The sequence below is a fragment of the Pongo pygmaeus genome, chromosome 13 (genome assembly GCF_028885625.2).
Source record: "Pongo pygmaeus isolate AG05252 chromosome 13, NHGRI_mPonPyg2-v2.0_pri, whole genome shotgun sequence".
Classification (NCBI taxonomy): domain Eukaryota; kingdom Metazoa; phylum Chordata; class Mammalia; order Primates; family Hominidae; genus Pongo; species Pongo pygmaeus.
Genome location: NC_072386.2, coordinates 83,538,723 through 83,559,499, shown reverse-complemented (window position 1 = coordinate 83,559,499; position 20,777 = coordinate 83,538,723). Strand labels below are relative to the sequence as shown.

The 20,777-nt window shown below is 52.4% G+C and overlaps 1 protein-coding gene across 36 annotated transcripts in view; it reads right to left on the bottom strand.

The window, feature by feature from the left end:
• WNK2 (WNK lysine deficient protein kinase 2) overlaps nt 1-20,777 on the bottom strand; it is a 141,848-nt gene that overhangs the window by 2,702 nt on the left and 118,369 nt on the right. For 5 of the 36 annotated variants that reach the window (XM_054500448.2, XM_054500450.2, XM_054500459.2 and 2 more), the window contains exons 24-28: nt 19,808-20,022; nt 18,614-18,805; nt 11,067-11,111; nt 9,308-9,564; nt 242-353 (exon numbers count right to left, since the gene is read on the bottom strand). In XM_054500448.2, coding sequence (XP_054356423.1) covers nt 242-353; nt 9,308-9,564; nt 11,067-11,111; nt 18,614-18,805; nt 19,808-20,022 — 821 coding nt within the window. Of the gene's footprint in view, nt 1-6; nt 354-8,700; nt 9,172-9,307; nt 9,565-11,066; nt 11,112-17,723; nt 17,823-18,613; nt 18,806-19,807; nt 20,023-20,777 lie in introns of those variants that run through there. The other 31 variants (XM_054500453.2, XM_054500461.2, XM_054500445.2 and 28 more) reach the window with 15 other exon arrangements.

Sequence of the window (20,777 nt, the reverse complement as noted above, 5' to 3'; positions counted from 1 at the left end):
CTGGCAAGGGACAGGGCAGAAGGCTACGTGATCCGCAGCCGGGGGCCAGGCATGCTGACCACAGGTGGCTGCAAGAAGACTGGCAGCACGGGCACCTGGGGGGGGTTCCAGCTGCCCTGTGCCCCCAGCTGGCCCACCTGGCCTGCCCAGGGCCCCCAGGACACTGGAGCTGGGAGCAGGCCTCCGTACTGACCCAGAGGCAGCGCACAGGGTGGGGTTGGGAGGCTGGAGAGAGCAGTACCTGGTGTGGGCACGGACAGGGCCGGGGCGGCTCCGGGAATGACCGTGGTGGACAGAGGGCCGGGCGCTGGGGGCAGACGTGGCATCCCCACTCCTGCTCGAGGTGCGGTCATCTATGAAACACAGAGACGAGAAGAGGAAGGTACACGTGGCTGCAATCAGTTGGCCTCCTTTAGTGGCCCCCAGGGTGCCGCAGTTTCTCCATCCTCAGGAGACAGCAGTCCTGGAACCTGCTGTGACAGGCACCCTCTCAGGGCTGACACCAGAATGATGGTGTGGGGCCAGGAACCATCACCCTCCCTTGTTTCCTTCCCCAAGCTGCAGCCTGATAGCCTCTAGGCCACACACCTGGGTGTCCACCAGCCAAAATGGGCCTTGGAGGAGGACTAGTGGGGCCTGGACCCTGAGGACGCATGAGTGGCCCCACACGCCTCTACTCAGCCACCACAAAGGCCTCCTGCTTGGCTGGTCAGTGCCCTCACAGGAGCATGAACCACCCAGGAGCTGGCAGGAGCAGAGCCCCAGGACCTGGGCAAAGCAAGTGTGCAGGGAGGTGATGGCAAGGCAGCCCTTCCACTGTCCCAGCCCGGGGAGAAGCTGTATGCGGGGTGTGCCCCAGGAAGGCAAGGCTGCTGGCCACGGGGAGTCACTCCTCTCCACTCCAGGGAGGGCCCCACTGGGCACTCTTCACAGGTACACAGAGGGCACTTGGTGACTTCCACACCCCTTCCTGGAAATCATGCTCGGCAGTCAGGGGCTGGAGGGGCCTCCTCATCTGGGAGGGCCTCTACGGAACCGACAGCTGAGCCCCTGCCCACGACAAAATGCCCAACACCTCCCCAAGGTGCCTCCATGCTTCCAGTCGACACCGCGGGAATCTCCAGGCGGGGAGGAAAAGGAGTCAACCGCACAGACTGGACAGAGAGAAGGAGAACTGGCCTCGTGCAGATGACAAGACTGTGTGTGCAGAAAACCCACAAGAATGGACAAACCAATTTCTAGAACTAATAGCAAATTTAGCACAATTGCAGGATATGGGGTACGAAAGTCAACCATAGTTTTATATTCTAGCAACAGGAAGCTGGAAAAGGAAATTTAAAGAAAAATAACGTTGATAATAGCATTCCAAAACATCAGCTACCTAGGGATAAATTTAATGAAAGAGGTATAACATCTTTACACTGCAGAGAAACAAAAAAGATGCCAGTAAACGGACGCTACATTCACAGGAACGCTCATGTTGTTCATATGTCAAACCTCACCCAGCTAATCAACAGACTGAGTACACTCCCAGTTGAAATCCCAGTGGGCTAGCCTGCAGAAAGTGACAGGCTGTTCCTAAAACATGGAAATATTAACGACCTGAAAAAAATCAAGAAATTCTTGAAGCAGATCAACACTGAAAGTCTTTCCTGAGCAAAGATTAAACTTACTAGAAAACTTCAGTCATTAAGAGAGTGTGGTGTTGCCACAATGATAAAGGAATTGCTAAAGGAAACAAAATAGCAAATTCAGAAATGGACCTACACACAGATGGCCACTTGACGAATGTCTGCTCAATTCAGTGCAATTCAATATGGAGAGGAAGGGGCTGGAACGATCAGATATGCATAGAGGAAAAAAACAGATTGACCTCTGCATCAAAATATACTCAAGAGTTCATTTGAGATGGCTCATGGATCAAAAGCAATAGCTAAAGCTGCAAAGCTTTTAGGAAAAACAAAATTAAAATTTTTACCATTTCATGTTCACCATTAAGAAAGTGAAAATACAAACCACAGATTGGTAGACTATATCCATTATATAGACACACACACACACACACACACACACACACACACACACACACACACACACACACACACACACACACACACACACACACACACACACACACACACACACACACACACACACACACACACACACACGGGGTCTTCAAAAAGTTCATGGAAAATACATATCATGAAAAAACTATGCATGACTTTCAAAAAAAATCTTTGCACCCAAATAAACTTGTATTAACTTACTACAGCATGTCTGAAGAGGAGGTAGTCTGAGGCACTAAGAAGGAGAAGACTTCAGTTTGAAAAGAGCCCCTATCACAATAACGTGAATTCTGCCAAGCAAGAACCAACATCACATGTATGGTGAAGCTTGGGTGGAAGAATGGTGAGATCACTGATGCTTTCTGAAAAGTTTACGGGGTCCACGTCCCCAAAGAAAATAGCAGTTTACAAATGGCTGACTTGTTCTAAGAAGGGATGAGACCATGCTGAAGACGGAGCCCACAGCGGCAGGCATCCGCATCACTTTGTGAGGAAAACACTCATCTGGTCTGAGCCGTAACTGCAGAGGACCGGTGGTTAACAGCAGAAATAGTGGCCAACACCACAGACATCTCAGTAGGTTGAGCTTACACAATTCTGACAGAAAAATAAAAGTTGAGCAGACTTTCCACTCAATGGGTGCCAAAACCATTGCGCCCACATCGGGCGCAGAGAAGAGCAGAGCTGTCAGTGGTAACTTTGAACAAGTGGGATGGAGATCCTGAAGCTCTGTTTGAACTGTAGTGACATGAAACATGGCTTTCCCGCTATGGTCCTGAAGACAAAGCGCAGTCAAGGCAATGGCACTGAGGGCTGGAAGTGGTCCCATCAGAGCAAAAGTGGGCCAGTCAAGAGCAGATTGTGGCAACAGCTTTTGGGATGCTTAAGGCATTCTGCTTGCTGACTTTCTGGAGGGGTAACAAGGAATGGTAACATCTGCTTAGTATGAGAATGTTTAGGGAATGTTAGCCAAAGCTTCAGCAAAACCCCCCCCCGGGAAAGCTTCCCCAGAGAGTCCATCTCCATCACGACAATGCTCCTGCTCATTCCTCTCATCAAACAGTGATTTTGCAAGAGTTTCTATGGGAAATCATCAGGCATCCACCCTACAGTCCTGATTTGGCTCCTTCTAACTTCTTTTTGCTTCCTAATTTTGAAACATCTGTAAAGGGCACCCATTTTTTGTCAATTAATAATGTAAAAAAGACTCCATGGCCACGGTTAAATTCCCAGGACCATTAGGTCTTTAGGGAGGGACTAAATGGCTGGCATCATTGCTTATAAAAGTGTCTTGAACTTGATGGTGCTTGTGTTAAGAAAAAAGTTTGTATTTCTTCTTTAGTAGCTATAACTATAGGTATGCTATAACTATAGGTATGTGCCACCATGCCCAGCTATTTTTTTTTTTTTCAGACAGGGTTTTGCTCTGTCGCCCAGGCTGGAGTGCAGTGGCACTATCTCGGCTCATTGCAGCCATGACCTCCTGGGCTCAAGCGATCCTCTCACCTCGGCCTCCTTAGTAGCTGTAACCATAGGTATGCACCACCATGCCCAGCTGTTTTTTTATTTTTATTTTTTTTGAGACAGACTTTTGCTCTTGTCGCCCAGGCTGGAGTGCAATGGCACAATCTCGGCTCACTGCAACCTCTGCCTCCCAGGTTCAAGCGATTCTCCTGCCTCAGCCTCCTGAGTAGCTGGGATTACAGAAGCCCACCACCATGCTGGGCTAATTTTTTTTTTTTTTTTTTTTGTACTTTTTCACCATGTTGGCCAGGCTAGTCTTGAACTCCTGACCTCAGGTGATGCACCCGCCTCGGCCTCCCAAAGTGCTGGGATTACAAGCGTGAGACACTGCACCCGGCAGCCCAGCTAATTTTTGTATTTTTTGTAGAGATAGGGTTTTGCCATATTGCAAAGGCTGGTCTTGAACTCCTGGACTCAATCAATCCACCTGCCTCAGCCTCCCTAAGTGCTGGGATTACAGGTGTGAGCTACCACGGCCAGCCATATATTTCTTATTTTTATCTTTTAATTCCATTTTTCTGTGAACTTTTGGAAGCCCCCTTGTATATGACAAAAGATATATGATGAACTCCCACAAATCAATAATAAAAAGATAAACAAATCAACTTTTAAATGGTCACTATCCTTGACCAGGGACTTTTTAAAAGACAGCTGATAAGAATATGAAAAGGTGCTCTAAGGCAAATTAAACAATAATGAGAAACCTACTACTAGACCTCAAATTCTTTTTGCAAATACAATTTCAACTACAATGTCCTACACAGAATATTTTAAGTCACAAGAAAAGACAAGGCAATATAAAGAAAAACTAGGACAAAGAGCAAACAAAAACTAAAAAATATTATGTGAAGGAGATACAAGATAGAGAATTTTGGTAAAGAGTTAGAAACTATTTTTTTTTTTTAAAGATACAGCAGATGTGGTTAAAAAAAAAAAAAAAAGTATTCAACTGAAAAACACAATAACCCAAATTAAAAACTGAATGGATAGGTTTAACAGCAGTTTAGACACAAAGTAAAATTTAGTGACCTAAAATCTAAAGCAAATAAAACAGGAAGGTATGAGTCATTCAAAGGAAAATATTTAACTGACAAAAACATCCCCAAGGAAGCCTAGACATTGGACTTAGTAAACAAAGGCTTTAAACCAACTGTCTTAAATGTGCTGAAAGAACTGAAGGAAGCCATGGACACAGAACTACAGGAAGTCAGGAAAATCACAGAGGAACACAATGAGGATATCAACAGATAGGAATTATGAAGGGGATCAAGTGGAACTAGAAGAGCTGAAAACAATAACTGACACTTACAAATTCACTAGAGGGGTTCACCGGCAGATCTGAGCAGGCAGAATAAAAGAATCAGCGAGCTGGAGACACTTACAATGGAAATGATCGTGTGAGGAGCAGAGGAAAAAGGTGGCAGAGTGGACAGAGCCAGAGGGTGGTCCACCATGAAGTGGATGAGTACAACATTACGGGAGTCACAGGAGAGGCGAACCCAGAGATGAAGGCTAACTCTTATGCTGCAGTGACTCTCCACAAGGGGACCAAGACCATTCAAGGGGGAAAGCAGTTTTCAACAACTTCTACTGGGAAAACTGGGTATGTACATACCAGAAAAAGAAGGTGGAGCCCTGCCTTGCCTCACAAAAATCAACTCTATCCCAGCACTTTGGGAGGCCGAGGCGGGCAGATCATGAAGTCAAGGGATCGAGACCATCCTGGCCAACATGGTGAAATCCCGTCTCTACTAAAAATAAAATAAAATAATTAGCTGGGCATGGTGGTGCAAGCCTGTAGTCCCAGCTGCTTGGGAGGCTGAGGCAGGAGAATTGCTTGAACCCGGGAGGCGGAGGTTGCGGTGAGCTGAGATCACGCCACTGCACTCCAGCCTGGCGACAGAGTGAGACACGATCTCAGGAAAAAAAGAAAAAAAAATCAACTCTAAATGGACCAAAGTTCTAAATGTCAAAGCGAAAACCAGAAAACTCTTAGTAGAAAACTTAAGGAAAAGGTTTCACAGCATTGGATTTGGCAGTGATTTCTTGGATATTACACTAAAGGCACAGGCAACAAATGTAAACAAGACAAATTTTAAAACTTTCGTGCATCCAAAGGCACTATCGACAGATCATATATCTGATAAGGGTTTAATATCTGGATTATGCAGAAAATTCCTAAAACTCAACAATGAAAAAAACGAGCTGATTCAAACATTGGCAGAAGACTTCAATAAATACTTCTTCAAGGAAGACATAGAAACAGCCAATAAGCACATGAAAAGCTGCTCAATATCACTACTCAATTAGGAAAATGTAAAGCAAAACCACAAGATACCACTTCACACCTGAGAGGATGGCTACCATCAAAAACCAGAAAGGATCGCTGAACGCGGTGGCGCACGGTGGCTCACGCCTGTAATCCCAGCACTTTGGGAGGCCGAGGCAGGTGGATCACTTGAGGTCAGGGGTTCGAGATCAGCCTGACCAACATGGTGAAACCCTGTCTCTACTAAAAATACAAAAATTAGCTGGCCGTGGTGGCAGATGCCTGTAATCCCAGCTACTCGGGAGGCAGGAGAATTGCTTGAACCTAGAGGGTAGAGGTTACAGTGAGCCGAGATCGTGCCATTGCACTCCAGCCTGGGCAAAAGAGCAAAACTCCGTCTCGAAAAACAAAAAAAAAACCACACACACACACAAAACAAAAAAACCCAGAAAGGAAATCTTCTGTTGGCACAGATGTGGAGAAATTAGAAGCTTTGTGCACTGTTAGTGGAAATGTCAAATGGTATAGCTGTTATTGAAAATAGTTCCTCGAAAAACTATCATACAATTACCATATGATCTAGCAATTCCACTTCTGGGTTTATACCCAAAAGGATAAAAGCAGGGTCTTGAAGGGATGCTTGTACACCTATGTTCACAGCAGATTAATAACAGCTAAAAGATGGAAGCCACCCAAGTGTCCACTGACAGAACTGACAGACAATCCCGTAATAGGATTCCACTGAAAATGGATGTGGTACACAGATACAATGAACTACACTCAGCCTTCAAAGGAAAGGAAATTCGGACATGCTACAACATGGATGTCATCAAGGGTGACCTTGGAGGACATTTTGCTAAGTAGACTAAGCCAGTGGAAAAAGACAGATACCGTGTGATTCCACTCTATGAGGTACATAGAGGAGTCAAAGTCAGAGAGACCAGAAGCAGAATGGAAGTTGCCAGGGGCTGGGGGAGGGACAATAGGGAGTTATTGTTTAATGGGTACAGAGTTTCACACAATAAAAAGAGATGGAGATGAACGGTGGTGGTGGCTGCACAGTATTCTGAATTTATTTATTTTTGAGACAGGGTCTTGCTCTGTCACCCAGGCTGGAGTACAGTGGTGTGATCATAGTTCACTGCAGCCTCCAACTCCTGGGCTCCAGCGATCCTCCCACCTCAGCCTCCCGGGTGGCCGGGACCACAGGCATGTGCAACCACACCTGGCTGATTTTAAAAAGTTCTGATACATACTACAATATGGATGCACCTTGAAAACACTGTATCAAATGAAATAAACCATTCACCAAAGGGCACATACTGTGTGATTCCATTTCTATGAGGTACTTAGAGTAGTCAGTCGTAGAGACAGAAAGAAGGATAGAGGCTACCAGGGCCTGGGAAACCAGAGGTGCCAGAGAGGGGGCTGAGGAACTAGTGTTTAATGGGGACAGAGTTTCCCTGGGGAAGATGAAAAGGTTCAGTGGATGGATGGTGATGGTTGCACAATGCTCTGAATGTACTTCACGCCACTGAACTGTATGCTTGAAAATGTGTAAAATTGTAAGTTTTGTGTTATATATATATTTTACCGTGACAAAAATAAAAGTTTAAAAAACTCTTAATACTTAAAAAGAATCCAGAACATCTGAACAACAGTTAGCTCTGCTAATCCTGAACGCTGATATGGCTGGAGCCCAGGCAGCAGAGATGAGCCTGCCCAGGCTCCAGGTGCAGCCTCACAGAGCTGTGGGGCCATGTTCAGGATTCCTGACTTTGTCCTAGAATAATGGGGTTCCACTGAAAATAAATTTGAGGACTCAGACTGGTGGAGGTGTACCTGTCAAGAGGACCCTGCAGTTGTTCAGAACAGAAGTCACAGTGGCGGAGCTTGGGAGTGTGGATGTGGAGAGAAGGAACCAGATTCAGCTCCAGCATCATTGGAACAGCAACAAAGACTGACAGCCGGGTCAAGAGCCAGTCCTGGAAGATCTCCACGAACTGCAAGCACTAAGTCTGCTCTCCTACCACAGTGCAGCCACACGAAAACACACTGACAAAAGGTCATCTGAAAACTAACAACCACACTTACTTCAAATAGCAACAGAAATTATGAAATATTTTCAAACAAAGGTTAATGAAAATGCTGCACATACTTTTGGGATGCAGCTAAAACCATTAGTGGGCACTTTATAGCCTTGAATGCCTGCATTACAACGGAAAGGCTAGAAATCAATGAACATATCGTAAGAAACTTTCCACAACAACAAAATTCACCCAAAGATAGAAGGCAAGAAATAATAAAATAAATTAATGAAACATACAATAAAGACTATCAAACACAAAATGTGTTCTTTGAATAGGCTAATAAAATGTACATCCCTAAAGAGATTGCATAAAGAGAGAGAAAGAGCAAAGGAGAGGCAGAGAGAGAGGAGGCAGAAATCACCAACATCAGGAATGAAATCAGGACATCACTGTAAATCCTGCAAATGGAAAAAATAATAGCTATTATGGATACTTTTATGGCAATTAATTTAAAATTTTAGATAAATTTAGAGGAGAGATACCAATTGCCAGAAAGGCAGAATTTAACAAAACAAAACAGAAAATCCAAATGGTGTTGAAAGTGTAGAAGAAATTGAATCCAGAGTAACAACTGTACCCTCAAGGAATGAACAGGTGTGTGACAAATACAGCAAAAATGTTAATTAGAGTGTACGTAGTGGGTCCTATGGATGTTCACTCTTCTGTGTGTTTGAAAAATTTTAAGGTAAAAGATCATAGAGGAAAGTATCCCACGCTAAAAAACACAAAAACAAAACTCCAGTCCAGATGGATTCACGAATGACCTTTACTAAATATTTCAGATAGAAATAACACCAGTCTTCCACAAACCCCTCCAGAAAGCTGAAAAACAGCAGATGCTTCTCCAACTCCCGCTGACATCAAACAAGTTAGGTGTGAAAACCTAGGACAGCAGGTCCTCACTTCTGCCCCACTTTGGCTCAGGTGCATGTGAGCTACAGCCCGACGCTGGTGTCAGTTGGGTGACATGCACACCTGCCCTGGTCTCCAACCTGGGCACAAACAGAACTCAGGCAGAGGTGGGCCTGTCTGCCAAGACCAGGGCTACCTGCTCTGAGTGCGGGGCTTGGGCTGCCCAGGCTGGGGCTGCTGCTGTATCTGAGCTGTGGAGTCACAGCCCCGGCCTGGCCTGGCCTGTCCTTTCCACCTGCCAGCTGCGGAGCTGTGGGTGCGTCGCTCACCTCCCAATCTGTAAAGTGGAGAAGCCTAGTTCTTGGGGCTGTGGGGAGAATGAACTTGGATCATGAAAATGAAGAGCTTAACTGGACACCCCTCTGCCACACAGGGTGCTAGCAAATGCTGGAGGCAAGGCTACCCCACCCCAGGAGCACCCGCCCCGCCCGCCCCGCACTCACAGCCCGCGCCTCGCCAGGAGCAGCCCAGCCTGCCTGGGCCTCCATGTCTTGCAGCTTCTGGGTCTGCTTCAGCTGGTTGAGTGTGGGCTTCAGCTGCGCGGCCCCCACCGTCTTGCTCGTCCACTCGTCCACCAGCTTGTGCAGGTCGTCCGTGAAGGTGCCCTTCTTGTTGTTGCTGTTGTTCACCTGCGCCTGGACGTGCAGGGCGGGCTGGGGGCCTGGCTCAGGGCCTGGGGCCAGGCTGCTGGTGGAGGACCCTGGGGAGTCACACACAGGCCAGGATTGGTGACGCCACACACGCGCCCAGGCCCCCAGTGGGCTGGCCGCATTCATTCTTACGTGACAGCTGAGACAATGGTCTCACTTGGGCCAGGCAGCACCTTGCTTCAAGAGGCGGTCGGATTAAGGGGCCTGGCTGCCCAGGGTCAGACATGGTGGGGCATTTCCATGGGCTGTGCCAGGTGGCCATCACCCACCTCAGAAGCCAGGCCAGGGGACAGGACCCTGCAGCAGCTGGCAGCCTCTGCTCAGCATCCACTCTGTGCCCACCGCTGCCCGTCCCCAGACTCACGTGTGAGAGAGCTCAGGAAACTCCTGGCACAGCCAGACACACTGGGCTTCGGAGTCATGGTGCCTAAAGTCAGGTTCCTCGGGCTCTCTCTGGCCTGTGCATCCTCAGCCGTAACATGAGGACGCGGGGCGGTGGAGTACCATGTGCAGAGCGCTCAGCACACGCAGCTGGCTGGCCTGCAGGCAACCCCCTGGCCCACGGGAAAATGCCTGCCAGGGCTGCCTGACTTGCATTCCCATGAATTTTAATGGTCTGGTTGTTTGGAATTCCAGATGTAGAAATTGTCCTGACCAGCGCATTCAAGGAAGGTATTCATAAAGGGTACCCATGCCTGGGGCTGCCTGACGCGGCCCCACCAGCTCCTGCCATGGGCTGCGGCCAACGCCCTGCTGCAGGAGGGAGCTGGGAGCCGCTCTGCTGACCATTAGCACACCAGAGCACTCGGCTGCTTCATTCAAAGCGTTTTTTAAGGGACCAAAATGAGACTTTAAAATTTTTAAATCATACCCTTTCCATGCAACACATGTAATTTCTGGTTGGCAATTTTGAGTAAGCCAATTCAAAAATTTTCTGCATAGAAAAACAATCTAATGACCATCTCTTCAAACAAGCTGTCCCAAAATGTAGTGGACTTTAGTGGCTAGCAATGAAAAAGCACAGACACAGACAATTAAAAATTAGTGATGAGATTTGACACACATGGAGCTATTCCTACATGAAAAGTTCAGCCAGAAAAGAAAAAAAAATATTTTTTCAAGAGAGAGAGATGAGAGAGAGAGAGAGGTGAGTGGCCCAAGGAGACTAATACCCACTCAGTCCTGGCATCTCTCCTCGTGGGGAGGCACTCATCTTTAGGACTTCAAGGAAATACTCATTCCTACGGTTTTGGAAAAGGAGCCAATTAATGATTGGCAATTTGCGGGTGTTCCGGGGAAGGATAAGCCCGTTAGATGTGAACTGGCGAGACCGCACAAACTCTAGGCGCCACGGAGACACACGGGGGAGCCGAGGGCAGCGATCCCGCCAGGCAGAAGCGAAGCGGTGCCCGGCCGAGAGGCATGGAGCAGGCGCGGGGCAGGCACAGGGCAGGCCCACGCCCGCCCGGCCACGGGAACCCTGATGTGCGCTAGCCACGAGAAAGCCCATGCGATGAGAGAGGACAAAGGGGGAAAAAACCCGGATAATTACTACTGCTGTGTTCTTTGCCTAGGCAGAGACGCTTCAGGGCAGACCCTGCAAGGGAAAAAGAAACGACACAAGACCACAGGGTTAGGCAGAACAGCACACACTGGGACACGCTACCACACTAAGCAAAAGTCGTCAGTGTGCAGGGAGGGGCAGACACAGGCAGCAGTTCAGAGAGAGGGCCGACCCGGCCGGGGGAAACGGGGCAGCCCCTGGAGAGAGGGTGCAGGCTCCCACGAGCTTCGCCGAGGGGGCAGAGGTGCCAGGGCCAAGCCCCTAAGCTTCAGGGAGAAGTGTTTGTCTCTAGAAGCATATTCTAAGAAAAGTAAAAGAGAAAGAAAAAAGGAAAAAAAAGAAAAAAGCAAAGCACACTGCTTGGCTTTCAAACATCAGGCTTCTGGGAGCCCCACTGATGGAGGCAGGACACCCTGCTGAGTCGGCCACGGGAGCTCTGGAATGGAGCTGGGCACGGCTGGGCTTGGCCGCCGAAGCCCATTGGAGGTTTTCCAAGTGCAAAAAGATACATTGTTTTGCAGGTTGGAGGCCAAGTCTGGATCTCAGATGGCTGCCTCAGATGAGGTCAGCGGCAAGTGTTGAGTAGGGGACTCGAGGGTTTCTATCTAGGGGCTGACCTCAATGTCTGGGGACACTGCCGCCTCATTAACAAGTCAGTATCCACAAGGGGTAGGGCAAGGCCTCAGCCTGGAACATTTCTGGCCTCCTTCTAACTGGGACCGCCACTAAACCGACTGGTCCCAACTACCCAGAGGCCACCTGGTATACACTGAATGCAATGTCCTAGCCAGTCAGTGCCCAGCCTGGTGGGGACAAGGTCCCCAGGGCAGGCTGGGCCGGAAGGCGCGGCCATCCCTGCTTATCCTATAGGTAGGCAGAGCTGGGACAGGCAAGCACAGGCTCAGACTTCCCCAAGGTCACTCAGCAAAGCCGCACTAGCACGGAGGCTCTGTCTACACTCCAGCCCATGGCCCCTTGCCAGGAGCACACTCCCTCAGCAGCAGGAACACGCTCCTCAGTGCTGTTCCCAGGAGACCTAAAAAGGAGCGACTCTGATCTTCCAGGGACTCAGAAAACCTGGCAACGTCTGCCTTCCTTCTCCAGAAGGGCTCATGCCTCCTGCCTCAGGGGACAGCGGGCAACTTGTCGTCCAGCTCCTTGGCCCAAGCTCGGCCTGAGTTGTGCGTCCTGGACTTGGACACCTAGCTCAACTATTTTTAGTCCATTCTGTCTGTTCCTGAGCTAGTGTGGGGAAAGGTGAAGTGATGTTCTGTTGCAGACCTTACTGTTCAAATAAAAAGGGGGGAGCCCAGCGGGAGGGATCCAGACCAGTGGGCTCTGGGGGAGCAGCTCCAAAGGGCTGTTCCCTGGCTGCTCTGTTCTGAAATGAAACCCTGCCAGGAACACAGAGCTGATATCCCCTCGATGGCTCACTCAAGTTTACAGGGGAGGTATGGCTGGTTTTCTGTAGTGCAGGAGGGGCCCCTGAAGTCTGTGATGCAGCCTAGACTGGGATCCAATATGTAGGGGCACTGGGTGAGCACCAATTTCCCTGGCAGGCTTTGTGGAGGGCTGTAGCCCATGGTCCCATGTAGACAGTCCTAAGCCAGGTGCTTCAAAAAGCTGCTCTGTGCCTATCTGGCAGCTCTTGGTGTGGCTGGAACTCTACATTCAGTGCTAATTCCTGGCTGTTGCCATGCTGGGAAGAACACCAAACAGGCCGGCTGCTGGCTGGGAACCACCAGAGGGAGCCTGGACCTGCGATCAGAGCTGGGACTCACTCACTGCCCTGGGAACCTGGTGTCTGGAGTGTCTGGAGGACACGGCACCTGCTCAGAGCCAGGGAGCAACCCTGGCCCACGGAGGCCTCCACGGGCCCTTCCTAAACTTGGGCCCCAGTGACCAGTGTGCAGACGGCTCCTAGACCTCCAGACAAACTGATGGGTGCCAGCCTTTCAAGGCCACGCTGTTGGACACCACTCACTGCAGACAATGGGGCTGGGGCAGAGACCTCCCCACACTCTGGACAGCCCTGCCCGTCCTTAGGTGGCTCCTTAGTCCACCTCTCCAGAGCCTTGGCCTCGATTGGGCCCTGCCCCTCACTTGCCCACCATGCAGATGGCACCCAAAGACAGCCCCCACCTGGTCCCCTGCTGCTCGCTCTGTGCCAGGACAAGCACCCCCACCTCCTGTCCATAAGGCAGCAACGGGAGAACAAAGGAAACTTTCAGGAGGCTGCCGATTGACGCCAGGCCCACCTCGGTCTCCCTGTGGGGCTTCCATCCCTAGCCAGACCCAGGAAGAGGTGGCACCAAGGCCTTGGACTGCTCAGTGGTGCTGGGGCGGGGGCTTGGTGGCCTCATCCCAGCTGTTGGGGGATCCGCTGCTTTCTTCCCAGAATGTAAAAGTGGCGGCACACGGGACGACAGGAGGGCCGGCTCTCGGACTTGGCATCTCCTGCTTTTGTGCAGCCGACATCAGCTGAAGCCCCCCAGGCGCAAGTGGAGGCTCCCTCCCCACTCCAGCTCTGGCACAAAAACAGCCTGCTCTTGGGGTCAACGGCCCTGCCCTCTGGGTAGCCCGAGCACCTGCCCCATCCACACCCTCGGCCTGTGGCCAAGAAGACATCTCAATCAAGAAGGATTCAAACTGAGGGTGTGTGCCTGGGACAGGGGGACTAAAAAGTGGTCAGCCCCTGAGCAATCTGTCACATTCGCTTTTCACCTCATAGGGGTCAATACTGCCCAGGAGCCCACGGGACAGCTGGGGCAGCCCACCTCCCATCACGGGTGCCCTGGCGGCTTCACCTCAGTCCCCCATGACTTCCCGCGCACCCTCAGGTGGGTCAGCCCCCACTGTGGTCAGCACTGGCTCCCTTTTCTGGCACAGGAGAAAAATGGGCATCCAGGGACAAAACCCCTTTTAAGGTGTCTATGTATTAAACAACCATGTTCTTGAGCCAAAAACTGTCCACAAAGCATGCATTGGGAAGCAGGATCTGCCTTGGCTCTGCCCAGGTAGACCTGGGGCTGTTTTCATGTTGCCTTGAGCTAAATGACCCCACATTGCACTAGGCCCCATTGCACACAGGCCTGCTCCACAGACAGCCCACAGTGGTACGCAGCACTGACCACCCTGGCTGCAGAGGTCAGGGCCTGGTGGGCGCAGTGCAGGGTGAGGGCCCTCCTCTCTGGATGCCCTCCACCCCGAGGCCTCCTGAACACCTGCTGCAAAGGGCCTCGCTGAGCACGCACTCTCTCCTCACCGGGAGCGATGAAAGCATTCCACGGTGGGAGAAGGCCTAGAAGGCATCGTGCAGTGACACCAGAGGGTCCCTGAGCCAAACATGCTGCAGCCAACAGCCAACGTGGAGAAAACCCAAAGAGAGACCAGCATGCAGAAAGAAAGGTCCACAGGGTGCCAGCACCTGCCCGGTCAGGTGGGAAGATCCAGAAGGACCCCAGCTTCTGACAAGCAGAACCAACAGAACCATGACCAGAGGTGCCATCTCAGCATCTGCATCTGACCCTCCCCCTGGCCCCAAGGCCAACATCCCTTAGAATGTACTAGGCCAGGTGCAGTGGCTCCCACCTATAATCCCAGCACTTTGGGAGGCCAACGTGGGTGGATCGCTTGAGCCCAGGAGGTCTAGACCAGCCTAGGCAACATGGTGAGACCCTGTCTCTACTAAAAATACAAAAAAGTAGCTGGGTGTGGTGGTGCAGACCTGTGGTCCCAGCTACTTGGGAAGCTGAGGTGGGAGGATTGCTTGAGTCAGGGAAGCGGAGGTTGCAGTGAGCTGAGATCTTGCCACTGCACTCCAGTCTGGGTAACAGAGCGAGAGTCTGTCTCAAAAAAAAAATAAATAAAATAAAGAGAGACTGCTCTGGGGCACTGGGTCATGTGAGCTCCCCACAGCATCTGCTGACCACAAGGGGGCATCTGCAAGCTGGGTGAGAGGTCTATGCCAAGAGGCCCAGCTCACAGGGGTTCCAAGCAGGGCCTTGCACTCCCTAGGGGTCTGTCCACCTGCTGCTCCCAGCCTCCACTGCTTTATTCCCTGTCTTGCACCTTGAGTCAGCTCTGGCCTCTGGAGGTGCCTGCTGCACTGCCCTGCTCTATCGCTGGATACAGCCACCTGGGCACCCACAGCCCATCCTCTGGCCTGGCCTCAACCCACCCTGCCTGGGGCTGTTTCATCTTCTCTGACCTTCACAGAGGCCAGGATCCTTCTATACTTCAAAATTTAACACATTTTATTTTCCTGGAACTGTTTCTCTTCCAGGAAGTGGGGGTGCCCCACACCAGGGCAGTGAGCTGAAAGCTCTCCCTAGGCTCTAGGGAGCAAAGGCTGGGCTGGCTGCGCCGGCTGCCCCTCCCTAGCCACACCTTGGCATCCACCCTGCTCCTCCTCTACTTGCAGCACGACCCCCGACCCCTCGGCGTCTTCCATGCACTGACCTCAGCATCTTCCAAGCCCATCTGCTCACACTACCCCTGCCTGCATCCCTCCCTCCCGGCCTCCAAGCCCGGCGCAATCCCACGGCTTCCGCCCAAGTCCTCAGCCTCTCAGCGCTCACAGGGCTGCCCCCACCCCTGCAGTCTTTCCCCTGGAGGTGCTTGGTCTCCTCACAGACCCCACAGCTCTCCCTTCTCTTTTGGGCTGCACTGGGGGTTTACTCATGAGCAGCAGATGTGCTGGTGGATGGCTCAACAAGAAGTCCAGCCTCCACAGCCCTGGGGCACAGAGATAGGAGGGGCCAGTCCCAGCCACATCCCAGTAGAGTGGCAGAGACTTCAGAGGCCTGGAGCTGATCCAGACAGGGCTTGAGAGGTGCCCAGGGCAGAGGCCCACCTGGGCTCTCCCTGGCCAGCAACTTCAGAGTGTGGGGGGACTGGGGGAGATATTATGGCCCAAAAAGACTAAGACCAAGACTTGCCTGATGGGGGCTAAGCCGTGAAAACAAGCAATACCACAAAACACAGCACGGGAGTGGAAATGGGGCCTGGGTAGGCGCCATACCTGACACCAACGCCCTGCACTGAGTCTCCCAGGTGCCCTCGCCCCCAGTGACAGCCCCAGATCGAGCCACACATGCAGGAGCCGGAAGAGGAGCAGCAAGTGTGGCACAAGGCCAGCAGGGCCGGGAACCGGCTGCGGAGAAGGAACCACAGCTGGCTGCCATAAGAGGACCCAGAGACGCAGGGGTGGTGGGGGGAAGGTGCCCACCCCTCCCCAGATTCAACTCAGCAACTCACCAAACACCAGGCCACCCAGATCCCCAGACCAACAGCCCAGATGACATGGTGGCTGAAACAGGGCAGCCTGTTAAACAGGCGAACGGGAAGCCCTGGGAAGGCCCTGGCATTTCTACATGGCCCTTTTGTCCTCGACTTGCCTGCCCGGAGAATGATGACCCACGTGGACCTCTGATGGGGTGGGTGGATGGCAGTGGACGCCTCCCACGGGCATGGCCTCTGGCTCCCAACAAGCACAATGTATCTTTATTGTACAAGCAAAAAGTCACGTGCCCCAAACCAGCATATCCAATCCAATTGTTAAAAAGCTTAATTTTCCTGTTAAAAAGACAAAAGCCTAAAAATCTCACAGCTTTTGGTTCACTGGCCGATCGTCCTGAGGGTTAAAAACAAACTGCGTGCTTTGGGATGGCCCCAAGCAGGCAGAGCCTTCCCTGGAGATGGAGTTCCTGGGCACTAACTGTGTTCCAGGGGATCTGAGCAAGGCTGGGACTGGGTTTTGGCTTAGTAGCAACTGGAGGAACTGCGTCATTGACTTCATCCCTGCGGTCACAGGAGGTCACAGGAAAATACAGCAACTAAAGTGCTCCCACTGGCTGGAGGAGGAGGAGCTGGCCAGGCAGGATGCATGCTCCAAAGTATTGCTGCCCAGGTGGCCGTCACTCTCCTATTTGGGGTTGGAGACAGCAGTGGGTGAGGAGCAATGACAGAGGGGACCAGACCTGCCCTTCCAGTGGGAAGGGGCTGGGGAGGCCCGAACTGGAGCACGTTCTCTCAGCATTTCCACATGCAGGGCGCAGGGCGATGGGTGTGCAGGGTACTGGGTGCTGGGATTTGGCCCTGGTACAGAAACCACGCCCTCCAGTGACCTTTAGAACCGTATAGGCTCGCTATGTGCATGTCTTCACAGTCCAGACACGCGTGACACACACTGTGCATCTGGAGGAGGTTGGGGTTGTCTTTTTGTTGTCGCTGGAACTGGGGACAGCGGACATGTATATTTGCCACAATTGCAACAGAAAAAAAACTACGTCCAACATAAAAAAAATTAAATAAATGAGGTGACGAAAAGAATGCAAAGGGCTCCAGTCCTTCTGGGCAGAGGTGCCCGGGGCGGAAGGCAGGCCAGCCGCTGCACATGCTTTCCGTGCCCAGGCACCAGCCATGAGCATGCACACGCGCTGTGTGGGGCTGGGGGGTAGGCGCAGGCGGCCGCCGCTCCAGGGGACCGGCTCATGGGGTTCCACTTTGATATTAAATAGGTGACTTCGATGGGGTGGGGGAGGCATCCTATGAAATGTATGAAAGGTAATGAAGACAGGGAGGGGGTGCGGGGAGAAAACCAAGGGCCAGGAGGTGATAAAATACAAAAGAACAAATACAGACAGATGGACACAGATACGGGTCCACTGAGGAATCGAGCACGAGGTTTGCTACTAGACTTATAGGTCACTCTCTCAGACGTTGGGTGGTAAACCGTCCAGCCTGCAAATGAATATAAAGGGAAGAAAACAAAGAGACACTCATCAAGTACAGGTTGCTGCGATTCCTCCTCCACACCAACAGCCACACCAGCCTCGTCACTTAACATCCACGGCTCCATCTAGCCCAGCCCGGAGCACCAAAGCCACTGACCATGTAATGGGAAGGAGGCAGCGGGAGAGCAGAAGAGAAGCAGCCCGGAGAGGGGCGGGCAGGGTGGGGGGGGCGGGGCGGGGCGGCTTCATGGTCACCATGATTTCTCTGGACAGAGATGGTGAGGACAGGAGAGCACCTTATTGAGCAGCTGCTGCTGTCCACGCAGCGTTGACGAGAGAATTTCCTCCTCAAGGCCAAACTCCCAGCTCGAAAGCTGTGCCCTCGTCCCCCCAGCCGTCCCTCTGGACTTTGGAAGGACCCGGTGTTTAGCACCATCTGGCTCCGCTGTGGGGGTGGGGGTGGGGCAGCCAGTGCCTGGGAACTGGCGCCGGAGCACACAGCCGGATGCCAGGTCCCCTGCCCTCCCCAGTCCTAGCCACTTCCCCAAGGTCCACTCTAGCAAAGCATCACCTCCCCCTGAGCTGCTTACAAGCAAGACTTGGTGGTGGTTGGGACAATTCCATTCCTTTCATCCAAAGACTATGTCTTTTTTTTTTTTAATCTTTTTTAAAAGAAGCCTCTCAACAGCCTTTGCCACAGCTTGCAACCCCTCTACACAATATGGGCGTGCTCCTGGGGACACCACTGAGGCCCTACGTGGCTAGCACATGCTCGGAGACAGGCAAGCTGGAAATCACCTTGGCCACGCGCTCCGCCTCCATCACTGGCTAAGCCGGAGCAGATGTCCGAAGACAGGGAGGCCCGGACGGAGCAGGGCTGCTGGGTCTGCACTGCCTTCCCGCTCAGGCCCGTGCTGTCTGCAGTGAGCCCCACACTGGCTTGGGCAGGGTCCTTAGCGGGAGGGCCTCTGCTGGAGTCAGCCAAGTGACCTGGGCGGGGGGAGAAGAGGCGACAGGCACGATGAGGCGCCGCCGGGTCAGGGCCGTGTGGATTGAGTCTGTTCTGCCTGCTCATTGCTGGGTGACCTTGGGGAAGCTCATGTCTCCTGCAGACCACAGGCACATGGCCACATCTCCCACAGAGGAGTGATGGGGAAGAGCAAAGAAAGTGCCCAATCTCTACCAGACCCTACTGCCATGCTGGACTTGTGTTGAGCAAATATAGTGACAGAAGACACACCCAGGCACACAGTGGCCTGTGTACTTCTCATCTCAGTCTTCCCTTAGCTCTGGGAACTGTCTCTGAATTCGTGTAATGGGTATAATTCATGGCTGTGTGCCCTGAAGGTTGTGGGCTTATAGTGAGCTTACGGTGGCTTGCCTGGCATGCTTGGGGACTTGGGCTCACAGGGGCTCCAGCCCAGAGTGCCAGGGCTCTCGACCAGCAAGCAGGCTACAGTGCTGCTCAGGAGGCCTCAGGAAGCCCTGACATGCAGGGACGTGGGCTGGTGGCTGCCTGGGGCCAGGCTAGTGCCACTCAATGACTAGGTGTCACCTTTAACAAGACTGGGAGATCATCACCGTCCTCCTGTCCTCCCCCAGCCCCTAATGACAGCTGCTCGGCTGGCACACACCCAAGAAATGGGTCAAAGGAAGCAGCCACCATCCGTCCACGCAGTGCCCTGCAGAGGAGCAGGTGAGGGAGGGCAGCCTGAGCTTCCCTGGCACAGCCCGCAGCCTAGGGTCTCAGGCCCAGCACTGAGCAGCCCCTGCCCACTAACAGGCCTCGCCTCTCTGCATGAGGACAGAGGACCAGGGCTGCCTTCATGCTGCAATGACTCCCCTGCTCCAGGGAAAGGAGATTCAGTAAGGAGACAATCCCGAGTGGTCTTCCAGGTCCGAGGGTGTCACACCTGCACGGAGCCTACCTCCCAGGCTCACTCAGGGGTCCCCAGGCCCACTCCCATCCCAGCCCTGCACCCAGAGGCCGACCTGTGCTGGAGGCCACGACCTTGAGCTGCCGCACCAGGGGGTTCAGCAGCTTGCCCGCCTTCAGCTTGCTCTTGCTGGTTTTTCTCCGGCGGCCAGTGGGGGGTGCCGTGTGGAAGAAGCCCACGTTGGGGGGCAGTGGCTTGCCCAGGCGGCGGTACAGAGCTTCGATCTCCTGCTTCTGCTGGCTCTGCAGCTCCGAGATCTCCTTCAGGTGCCTGCAGGAGGGGACAGGAGGGAGCGCCGATGGGCTTCCTTGGTGTTTCCAACACCGCCAGCCCCTCCAGGAGGGAGGCGGCGTGGGAGAACATGGGGTGAAGGGTGGGCACCCTGCCTGTGCCTTGGCCTGGGCCACTCAAAGCGGCACACAGGGGCTGTAAAAAGACACTGTTTGTTCATATCTAAACAGGGAGGTGCCAAGGTGGTGGGCCTCTGGCATCGATGTGCCCAACAGCACGGGCCAGGCTAAGAAGCCTCAAACTTCCAAATACCCAGACTCAGAACGCTTACATTGATACTTGCAATGAAAGTCCCAAACATGAACACAGGTGAGGGGAAATTAGCAGGTGCCAGGCACTGGAGACTGCCTCCATTTATCAGGCAAATGTGTGTTATTTCCTCCACAGGGGAAACAGAGAGTGAAAGTCAGCTCAGACCAATGCAACACGGCATGAAGAAGTCAGCGAGACGCTCACTGACTTCCAGGGGCCACGCCACACCATATGTGAGCCTACTGTGACAGGTCCCACATCACCCTGCAGGTGAAATGCAGATGGGTCATTGGCCATGGGCAAGGGCAGAGTCTAGAACTGCCGAGACAAGAGGAGGATGCCGAGGGGAGGATGCAGAGGGGAGGATGCGGAGGGGTGGATGCAGAGGGGAGAATATGGAGGGGCGGATGGGAAGGGGAGGATGGGGAGCGGATGATGCAGAGGGGAGGATGCCGAGGGGAGGATGCTGAGAAGAGGATGTG